Genomic DNA, 12,012 nt, shown 5'->3' with positions numbered 1-12,012 from the left:
GGGGGAGGGTGGAGAGACGGGGGCTCACTCGTTCACAGCGCCGCATGGATCTACTCGCGCGCACAAACGTCCCCCCCCCCCCCCCCCATGTCTAGCTTCATAAGCTGCTGCAAAGTTGTTGTCGAGGCCCGTTTACTGTTTTTCCTGCTTCCTGCAGAGAGAACACTGGGGTTTTACAAAACATTCAAGTCCACAGGGGAATGAAGAAATGAACGTGTGTGTGTGTGTGTGTGTGTGTGTGTGTGTGTGTGTGTGTGTGTGTATCGATACAGTTGTCGGGAGGCTTTCATAACTTAAAAATGCAACGGAGGTTGAACTAAACAGCTGACATACAGCTGTGGTATTTAAGCGATGTGTGGTTTATCTACAATACATATTTTTTAGAAGCACTGGTGTTTTAATGTCAGTGATGGACGTCTGAGACAGGACCTCACCGTGCTGAAGGTAAATGGAGAAAGTCAATGAAGCTAGAACTCCAAAAGAATTGTGTGCGCAATTAGTTAAACTCGCTGTGCAGCAATTGTGTTATTTTGTTGTTGTTTGTTTTAGCAGCTCCCCGTGTATTCAATACGCTTTCAAGTAGTCAGGTCACTGAGGACAAATCTGATAAAAACCTGATAGCAACCCAAAAAGTCAGAAATCTCAAAAGAACATTCGCTACATGGAGCAATTACAGAATCACAACTGACTGAATATGCACAAATTACCTTTCCAAAAACACAAAAGAGCTGTTGGAGCCATCATTACGATCTGGAAAATCAACTTTGATAATGTGCCCCAGAACTACTTTACGTGTCACAATCCGACATAAGACCGACTCATTCTTTCCCTTTGACTGGGTAGAGTTCACAACCAGCGAATCATCGCTGAGTCCCGAGGACTTGCCGTCGGACTCATCACCGTGAGCGAGAGCGCTGCGGCTCGCCTTTTAATCATACGTCTCGTTAAGTAAGTCATAATTGGCGTCGTTAAATTGCCTTTCCCTCTGCCTCACGCCCTGATTGGAGCTGAGGAAATTAACATTGCTGAAATGGTCGCTCCCTATTAGCGGTGACAGCTTGACGGAGAGCTAAGAGGCAGGGGTGAAAAGAGAGTGGCTTGGCGACAATCGCTCCCCGTGGCCGTGCGCCTCAGTTTCAAGCCTTTGTCCATCACGGCTTGTCTCTCTGTCTCGCGCTGCGGCTAACCTACAAATGGGTGGAGCGGTGCGGCTGTCCCGAATGGAGCTTCTGCTGACAGATTAAACTTTGCTGTGTTTTAGCCAGCACCTAAACTCGCATATATCAAGTGCTTTTCTTTTCAAGCCTTACCGTTGTCTTCTGACACTGTATGCTGGTGCTGTTGAACCTCAGAGCCGGGACGCTGTGCGTGCTGCCCTGGATGTGGAAGATGCACTCGTAGTTCCTCTGTCCGGACTGCGGCTGGGGCAGGTTCTGGGCCAGCAGCGTGATCGGCCTCAGGACTCCGGCGGGCATGTAGATCTGGGTGGAGGGCAGGATCTGAGGACACTCCTGGAGATGAGACAAATATGAATAAAGGAATTGAGACGTGTCTGGGAAAAGAGAAAACCGAAGTGGGGTGGAGATCTGAGTGGAGAGAATGTCTATTTATTCTAATTGACAATTTGTTGCGTATTAGAAATGGCATTGCAGAACTCCTTATGTGCACAATCACCTTTGAATCCTTTTCTTTCTAACCACGTACTTCTAGATGCATTCCAGCGTCCCTTTGTTCTCGTGGTGGAGCGTGTTTGATGATGGAGGCAGCCTAAAACTTCCAAATTATCAACACTCTTGAGGATCAACTCTTGTCCTATTTATGAACCGCTGAATATTGAATGTGGTAGTTACTTGTCAAAAACGAGTACACAATATTTTGGAATAAAAAACCCTTCCCAGCATTATTGAGGCTGTTATGGATATTAAATATGTTTTTTTTTGTTGCTGCCTAAATGAATGCACTAAAGGACATTGTAATTCTTTCTGCGTGGACAAAAATCAGAGCCTGAGGCGGCGTCTCTGAGGAACACGGACGGTGTTAATTCTTACCACGCCGCACTGTGAAACAGCTACAGTCTAACGGATTAGAGAGGGAGATGAGTGAGGGGTCAGCGCTTCCATTCAGCGGCTTCCTGCTGCTCTTCAATCAATAAAACGTTGGCGAGAAACGGCAGCTTCGCACCATATTAATTGAAGGGACGTAATTGAAAATCTCTGAGGGTTTTTCCCAGCCCGAAGTAAAACAAAAGATGGAAGTTGTCAGATGGAATCCGTGCTACGTCGCTGCTCGTGCTCTCGGATTAATATGCATTTCAACTGGCTCAATAAACTAGATTTAATTGTAACATATTTGTGTGTGGCATTGATACTACAATAGCTACCTCCAGATGTTACATTTACATTGATAAAATGTATCACAACTATCCACCCTTATTAACTTTCCAAAAGAAAGAACAAATACTTGTTTCAAGAGATTTAAGTCAGTAATTTGCCTATTATTCATTGTTCCAAGTTACAAAACTTATTATTTGTTAATTTATATTAAGTCTGACTAAAAGGCGGTGACTAGTTAAGACATTTTCTACAGTGAAAGTGGATCAAAAAGCCTTTGCAATATCATAAAGGCTGTAATTACCACTTAACAAGTCATATCCACTAATGTGTGTTTGGTATTCCTCTGGAGATGCTCTAAACAATCATACAGGCCATACACATACCCAACTAGAATATATAAATGAAGACGTCTTCCACTTTAAGCGCCATTAAGCGGACTATAATTTTCCTATTAGGATAGCAAACGTTTATATCTGCAATGATAAATCAGTGGGAACTGCATTCTATTTAATCAGGAGTGAATACCTAAAAGTCAAGCCGCAGCAGCAGCCCTCATGATCTGCAGGGTGATCTCAATATGAGTTTGCTCTGTGCAGAGGTGCTGTCTAATGGAGCATCGGTAATGACTTGAAAGATTGGGCCTGGGAACGGCAGAGGAGACGTGGAGGGGAGAGAGAGAGAGAGAGAGAGAGAGAGAGAGAGAGAGAGAGAGAGGGAGAGAGAGAGAGAGAGAGAGGGAGAGAGAGAGAGAGAGAGAGAGGTTTGGACACAATGGCACCAGGAGACACACCTCTGCTCCCGTCATGACTGCAGCGCAGAGCACACCGACACAGACAGGTAGCATTGACGCCACATGGGGAGGTGAAAGGTGGACAAATCAAACACACTGGGATTTTAAACAGTGGTTTTCCTCTGTAATCCTATATATTTGCAGCGCGCACTAAGGTGGCATGTAACACGGAAAAACATGATAAAGTGGGGAAGTCATTTACGAATAAGTCCTGTTATGTCATTAATAATGACAACAGAACTCAGAGCATAGCAATTGAATCCACATGGCTCTCAACACGTAGACGGCTGAGCCAGTGGCTAGCAGCTAACTAAGGTACCTGAGGGCTTTATCAGCACTAACCGCCGTATGAGCGCAATGCAGAGCGGCGGCCATTAGCTGGCCAGTTGGGCACAGTAGACTCACATGTACTAAAATGCACACACAGCCTGTCCGGTTGTGTAAACAAAGCACAGTGAAGCTCATACAACACACATAGAGGGAGGTAGACGTCACTCCACTATATCTTTACATAGCAGGTAGGTGTTTGCTGCTATATTAATACTGATTAACAATGGGTCAAATGAGCCAATTAATGCAAGGCTGTACAGAGGTTTTGATATCTTTTAGCTCATGGTTGTGGTTTCCACCTCGTCAACCTCGTCTCTATAGCTGCAGCAGTTTGATGCGTTTAGCAAAAAGCGGTGGCAAAACCTCGATATGCTGGCCGGTCCCCAAATGAGGAGAGGCGACAATTAGGTGACATGTCAACGTTTTTGATTTCTTCTGCTGCCCCCAAGTGGCCAGAAAGTGTGGAAAATATTAATTAATACACCTTTAAAACTATCCATAAACTAAATACAACAAATATTGATTGGCTCTTTTCTTTTCTTTTTGAAGTAGATGTCTGCCAACTGTCTCGGTCCACTTTATGACCACTGTTGTGTAATGTGAACACTGCTACTTGTAACGATCAGCAGGAGGCCGGGATGAGCAGGTTTTCCCCCCGTTGGCAGCTCATATTTTTACATGATGTGAATGTGGCTGTGTAAGAGGAGGAAGAGGAGGAGGAGGAGGAGGAAATAACTGAGGAGAAGAGAGACAGAGAAGAGATCAAATCAATGCCAGTGAAGCCCAGTGAAGCAGATTGTCAATTAGTGAGGCTGACTGTTAAAGTTTAAAGTATTCACAGATGGCGACAGGCTGCTAATGAACTGCTTCTAGCCTCTAATAAAATGGAAAACAGGACTAAAGAAGCCCAGGAAGGAAAAGGGAAAGCGTGTGTGTGCGTGTGCGAAGAGATACTCGATGAAGTAGTAGCTCATCGTTGTTAATGTCGGAGAGACTGGGTTCAATCCTCTGCTCCAACTGTGGTATGGCAATCCTGTCTGGCTAACTCACACACACACACACACACACACACACACACACACACACACACACACACACACACACACACACACACACACACACACACACACACACACACACACACACACACACACACACACACACACACACACACACACACACACACCCTCTCTCTCCCCTAAGGTCTGTTCCTTATTACTGATGCATCAGTGTCGGGATAAAAAGCATGGCGTCACATTCCTCTGAGGAACGCGATAACACACAACACATACAAAGGCATTCCTTACATCGGGCCTATATGTATATGTATATATACATATATATATATACACACATACAGTACAAAGACTTGCGCAAACACATAAAGGGAAACGAGTGGGACACACGCATGTACGCAGAGGGAGGGAGTGAGTATAGACAAAAGATACGGGAGCAGAGGATTGTGGGAGCTGTTTCATTAGGAGTGGTGACAGGTGTCAGAGCCGAGTCTGCATCAGATAGCGGCGCAGTTCTACACAATGAGACACAACAATCTCTTTTACCTGGGGGATTCCTCTAATCCCTTCGCTTTCGCTCCTCTCCTCTTTCTTTCTTGCTCTCACTTGATCTTTTTTTAACATTCTCTTTATCTCGTCCTCTCTCATTGTTTTTTTTTACCTTTATTTTATCCGGGGATGAGCGTTAACCAGTTCTGACCGCTGGGAGTTTCCCCAGCAGCTGCTGCTGCCGGCAGACACCATCTACACAAATGCCTCGTTGAGATATAAATTTACTGCGGCGCAAGTCGGGGACGAGCAGAGATAAACACGGATAAAAGAAAGAAGGGTGAGGAGAGGCGAAGCGAGAGGGAAGGAGGGGAGGAGATGAGGCGAGGTCTTGGGAGCCATACACGTGTTTATTAAAGTGGGGGATGAGAGTCGAGGAGGTCAAGTTCCGAACAGAGCGAGGCGGGGACGGAGCTCTGCAACATGGGAGACATTACACATATATATATATATATATATATACTAAATATTTCCCAGACGAGCAATACAGACACACACACACACACACAAACTATGTTACATCTAGCTCTGAAATGCACATCATATGCACACACACAAACCAAACACATGCGCGGCTATCCTCACACACCGACTGCTACGCACACACCGAGCCGGAGCTAAATCTTGCCCTCTGGCTGTGTGCGGTGAGCTAGTGCAGACTGAGCCTGTGGAATGTTTTACAGTAGCCTTGGGGCCAGACACACAGACACTGTGATCAAAGGAGGGAAGGTAAGGAGTCCGTCTGCCGTACTACCATCGTAAAATCTCCAGGTCAGTGTCGGAGCCTCTGGGATACTATTTTTTTTGGAGCTGATTGAAATATTCCCAATGTTTTTATTTATATGGTGGCCATTTTGAAGAAGAAAACTGGAAACAAAATGTACACTATATGCATGTTGCTATGATTTGTGACTATAGTTTGATCACATTGGAGGAATGGAAATGCCAATATGCACAATGAGATCTCGAGTGCATCTCTTTTCACAGGTTACCCTGTAGCAGGAGAGGCACAGCTGTGATCGATAACAACAATGATGCATCGGCTCCAGGGTCCAGTTATTGGACATGCAGGCTCGCGAGCATGGCTTATTGGAACGGTTCAATGGGACGGAGCTATTGTTTCCAGCATGCACTTCACCTGCTCTCTTCAAAACGGCCTGCTGTGAATAAAGGCGTACAGCATGTCATACACAGAGGAAATATTGGAGATTCTCAATGGAAGAACGGTGGTAGAAGGTGGTACGACGGTGCCAGGGTTCACTATGTACCGGAAAACTAAATTTAGTAGCCCGGGCTTTTCAATCACTGAACTCAACCGGCGTATACATGGTACATGCCTTTAATTCCTTTGGCACAAAACTGCGAAATACTATCAAATTGTTTACTTAAACCACTGTGAAGAGTACAATAGCCTTTGGAATAATATACCAATTACGCGTCATTCATTTCATATAGCTGCAAGACAGTCGACGCATGCATTTACACACTCGTTCGGACAGTCAATGTAGCGACCTGTACAGTGAATAGGGGCTGATTTCTGACACAGACATTTGAACAGCGATGCTTAGCTTTTGATTCAAATCAGTAAAGTGAGTTTTCCCCTCTAATAACCATTCGGTCTAAAGCAAGTGCGACATGTCGTTTTTCATTACTTTACGGACGTGCAGGGTTGGGGATATGGAGACTCACGGATGTTGGATCTTGTTACCTTCGGCTGATGTCAATCTATAAGCTGCTGAACAATGAAAAGCACAAGGTTTTAGATGGAACCGTTGTATCCGAGGTCGTGTTCATTTCCTACAACTCAACCACAGATACCTCTCGTCCGTTCTTCAACGCTCTCTCCCTCACCTCTTTCATCTGATCCTCCCTCCCACCCTCTGCCCTTCTACCTGCTCTGCTGTTTATTTAGCTGGGATGATGCCCGCGGCTATAGGACGCTCTACTGCCTTTTCATATTCACGGCAGGCTGGCGAGATGATATGTGGAGTTGGGAGTGTAATGCTCAGGAACTTGAATTGTCCTGGTGCTTTGGCAACAAAAAACGGCCATGTATGTTAGAGATGAAAACGTCATATCACCGTATTATCCGTTTACTATCCTCTCCCCTCGCTTCTAATTACTTTCTATCAGGATGGAGAAATCACAACTACGGTGATGTCAGAGACGAGGCGAGGGGCCCCGATTGGCTGCCGGCCGTCACCCATGAGGCCAACTCGCTGAGGCGCTGACAGACTCCAAGTATGATGGATGAGGGAGCCCGTGTGTGTTTGTCTATGTGAGAGCAGTGTAGAGGGTCCCCGCGGATTAGCGTTACAGTCCAATGAACCATTTCAGAACGGAGGGGGAAAGACCCCCATCGACCAGCGCTGTTACACGCACACACACACACACACAGAGGAAGAAAGAAAAGGACCTGATATGATGACCACATCTCCCAGGAGAGACAGAGGAAGAGTCATCTGTTGAGCAATGTCTCGGTTCTAGACACTAATATAGTTATGCCCTCAGAGAATAAATCTAACAGAGAGTAACACAGACGCACACACAGCAGAGAATACCACAATAACGGGCAGTGGGTCATGCAGGTAATCCCAGTAGATCCCTCCATCAATCAACACACAGACAGGCCATAAGGCTGTATCTATATGGATCTCCTCAAACATTTTCCGCCCATTCACACACGTCTTTCCATCTGAGAGTATTTATCTCCCTCAGCATTAACGACTCTTTTCTTTATCTCTCCCTGTCTGTCTCGTATAACCCCGTATAAGAAACAACAACAAGGCGGGTCAGAGCGGAGGGAGCTTTATCAACCAATGCATCATGAACTCCAGCTATTTCTGCAATACCCGGAGCACACGCTGTACAATAAGACACCCTCCCTCGTGGCTGTGCATATATGCACTGAATGCTGCAGAGCTCTTTGTGGGAAATAAATAAATAAAAAAAGCCTAAAGAGGAGATGCCAAAAGAAGGCCAGACACAAAACTGATATCCATCAGCACGGCAAGCCGGGTTGTGCTACGATAGTCTTGTGGGCCTCGCTGCTGCAGAATGATAATGTCTGATATGTGGATTGTGTACGGCTCACAGACTGGTTTAGTAGGAACATGAGTGGCGCTGTAGGAGCTATCGGCCCTCTTTAGCCCTATCGGCCCTCTTCAGCCCTATGACGAAGGCTAATTGAGTTAAAGGCTCTCTTGTACAGATATTGATTAAACATCGGGGGATCCGGAATCCGATTTTTGTGATTTTTATCAATTAAACGCTTCAGACATTTAGTTTTGCATGAAAACGAGGAGGGAATTATGTCGTTCACCGTGAAAAAAAACGTAGTTTGGAGACTTCATCTGGATTTCTCCGGGTGACTTCGAGACTCAAGATTAGGAGTCAGCAAGTTGTGTAGCGTGAACAGAACAGCGCTCTGATGGCTTTGTAAGTCGCGTGCCGTGAACTTGGCTTTACTGTCAAAGTGCCAGGAGGGTAGAATAGCGCTGAGCACGTTGCCGCCGAGCAGCTCCGTGAAAGGGTTTGTGTCGTCTTTGAACCTGCGATAGCTCATTCCGTTGGCCACATGGGGACAATGAAAACAAGTTGTGAAGAAGGACATATCATCACACTGTTGAATTGATGGCCAACTGTCGAGTTTTTGTGGTCCGTGTCGACTCCTGAGGGACACATCTGTCTCTTTAGCTGCTGAATACTTCACTTTGTTCACCAGCCAGTCGCTAACTGTGTCCGTCTGTGTCAGTGGGTCGCCAGATGTGTCCGAAAACTGCACAATGGTCCGGGACCAATATCAGAGCTTTGACAAAGCCCAATCACCTGCCACCAAAATGCAGATATCAATACATTTCATAAATTCAAGCCATGTGCGCCTAGAATGCGATCAAACAACGGAAAAGATAGCGTGCCTAATGGGAAAGGACCTCCACTGCTGTGCCTCTCTGGAGCTCTTCATCCCACATGTCTCCATTAGAATAGCATTGCCCCGTGCGGTATCTCTGATGACCAAGTGTGATTGTGTGTCTATCTGGATGCTATCTGGTCTGGATGGTCAAAGAGGAGGATGTAGCCGATAAGCATCAGCTGGTGGATCGATAGGAGCCTCTAAAGCTACACACGTCCGTTTGTGAGTGTGTGTATTTCCGAGGGTGACACAGGTACAGATAACGAGAAGCTCTTCGGGATGACTTCAGTCCCGTGTTCTCTTTTTATTTCTTCTCTTTTTTTTTTGAAGCCCGCAGGATCAAAACTTGATGAATTTAGTTTCATCTTGCGAGGCGGGAAAATTACACAGTGCTCCTTGTCATGTGGGAACCCAAAAACAGGCTCGCAACCCAGTTTAAGCCATGACCCAGTGAATAATAAGAGCTCTCTGTGACCCACCTCAGAATCAGCCAACCTTTCAAGGTCAGTAGAAAAAAAGCCCATGATAAATGCACCGACTTACCCGTTATCTGCCTCCGTGTATTTGGGCTTATTTCCTCCATTAATCTAAGGACAAAATAATGAGCTTCCTGGTCCCAAAGGTCCTAGGTCGGAAAAGTTCAAGCAACACACAACGCAGCCGACTTCACAACAAAAGACGTCGCAATATCTAGCATGCAAATTCACCGGGGCCGAGAAAACTTTTGAAAGCGATCGCTTCTCTCTGCGAGACCCGTTTCATGTTTTATTCTGGATTCGTGACTCATCCCCCCCTGTGCTCCATTGCAACAGGAGAACGTCGTTTCATCTATTTTGCACAAATGACCCGAGTTCCTCCGTCGTAGTCTCAGGTGGAAGGAGGGCAGGCAGGCAAACACCCCCATCGCAGCACACTAGGAGCTCTTCTGTTCAATAAAAGACACTTTGAACTGTGTTAGAAGCCTTTGTCCACCCACTCCTCTCAGCCGGTTACTACGGGGGATACGGAGCGAGGCGGAATATGCGGTAAAGATAAAACGCACAAGGAGAGTTCACGCTGTTGTGAACTTGAGATTCTGACACTTAAATAAATGCATGAGGCATAAACAACGCCTTGACTTCATTACAGCTCGATCGGAAGTCACACAACAATTTTAGCTACTTTTGAAAACTTGAGCGAAACTCGATTGTTTTATCCTCATCATTTTAAATCAAAGCGGCTTATCGTTCTTTAGTCTTTGCGTCTCATGGGGCGCGATACTGTCAGGAACTCAAAGGAATTCACACTGCTGCTCGTCTTTACAAAACCACAAAGACAAACTGAGAACACGGTAGAAAATGGAACTATGGCGACGTACACGGGGAATCTAAGAAACGGCTGCTGGTACCTTTCACTCTCTGCACTCGAACAAAGATTCAGGGAGCAAAACAGGCTTCCGTGAAGAGCGGGGACAACGGTCGTATTCCCCGTCTTCACCTGTATCGTATGGATGGTGGACTCAAAACTGACTCAACCTGGACAAGTCAGTCGTTTTGATTCACATAGCCCGGAATCACGAATCTCCTTCAAAGCTTTGCAATCTGCGCAGCACACAACACCATCTATCCTTCGACCTATCCGATCAAATGTTGCCTGAATGATGCAGTCACAGTTACTATGCTTTGGACTGGTTGAACTGGAGTGCCCTCGGGTGTGATTACCTCTCCAAAAACCAAGACTGTGTTCAAAAGGTTTTCCTTTTAGACATGTTTGATCTTTCCGGCCAGGTATCGAACCTGAATATGTTTTATTTAGATTGGAATCAGTCCGTGGTTATATATTGTGTTATCAAACCCAAATGCTTTGTCGGGTCTTTACACATTCTTTAATCAAACATTTTCAGACTACTTTGCCATTTCTTTACAATTGTGTTTTGGCAAAGTTCTTGGCAAAATCTTTTTATCCGAAACGCCAGAAGTCAAGTGTCATCATATTGAAACCAGGATCCAAACAAGACCCAGTGTTATATAAGCACGGTTAAAATGACACAGAATGATGTACAACGCTGCAATGTTTCAACAGCCTTTACATCGTGGAACGCATCATCTACCGAGAAGCATGTCTTTGAACCTTCAGTATCAAGGTCAGAACTGCATTAATGTGCTTCTATACAGGTAGAATCAACTGGTACCAGCAGGACTACAACATAATTAATATTAAAAGGGTGTTTCAACAATTTAGTATTGATGGATTCTAAAAAAGATCAGGCTGAGCAGTGCGTGTGACATATCTATGGAGTAATATTGGTGGAATGCCCCTTTAAAAAGAACCTTTTTCCGACACATTCGGTCTTTAATGAATGCATTTAGGGTTAAAATAAGGGTTATTCCAGCCTGTTAGCGTAGCACAATGCAGTGAAGAGCAGTGATACCCGAGTTAATTCCCCCGTCCCTCTGCCTCAGTGCACCGTTCAACAGTCTGATGGCCATTTAATGTATCCACTGAGACAGAGAGCACCATCAAAACTCTTTCAAAACTAATTTCCCACATATGATTACTCATGTGCCTTCGGGGGGGGGGGGGGGTTATTAAGCCTGCAGCGTGAGGGAGAAGTGGGGTCGGGCGAGGAACAACGCGTCGTTAGGACTGAGAAACACGCCAGAGATGCAAGTCGTGGTGGAGAGTTCTCACTTGATGCTTGAAGCGGCGTGTTGCACAAAGACGTGAAATCTACCCTGCTGTGTGTATGTGAAGCAGGAATAAGGCGATGAACGAGGATGTATGAATGAAACGGGGCTCAGCATCCTCTGTGACTTTAACCATCGGTGACATTTGAATATTTCCTTTTCATGCTCGGCAGACAAAAGTTCTGCAACACAAAGACAAACACACCGCGCAATGAAACAGCTGCCGAGCTTCCAGCGAAGACGGAAAGTAGGGCAGATAGCGCGAACCAAATGACATGGAATCGCTGAGTAGACACGAGGCACGGGCAGTGTCACGACCCCTCAAGTATCCTTTCATCTCCTGAATGGTTAAGCATCTCCCGCGTCCTCCTCCCACTCCTCCTTTCATCCACTCACTCGCTCTCTCTCGCTCTCC

At 45.7% G+C, this 12,012-nt stretch overlaps 1 protein-coding gene across 1 annotated transcript in view; it reads right to left on the bottom strand.

Annotated features, from left to right (window-relative positions):
- The window catches only part of LOC142960261 (plexin-A1-like), a 110,666-nt gene that overhangs the window by 79,239 nt on the left and 19,415 nt on the right, over nt 1-12,012 (bottom strand). Inside the window, exon 7 of the mRNA XM_076102028.1 lies at nt 1,311-1,511. Coding sequence (XP_075958143.1) covers nt 1,311-1,511 — 201 coding nt within the window. The remainder of the gene's footprint in view (nt 1-1,310; nt 1,512-12,012) is intronic.

The sequence above is a fragment of the Anarhichas minor genome, unplaced genomic scaffold (assembly GCF_050575085.1).
Source record: "Anarhichas minor isolate MPS153535 unplaced genomic scaffold, ASM5057508v1 ptg000003l, whole genome shotgun sequence".
In the NCBI taxonomy this organism is placed as follows: Eukaryota; Metazoa; Chordata; class Actinopteri; order Perciformes; family Anarhichadidae; genus Anarhichas; species Anarhichas minor.
Note: the sequence above shows the minus strand (reverse complement) of the source record. Positions and strands in the feature narration are given on the sequence as shown.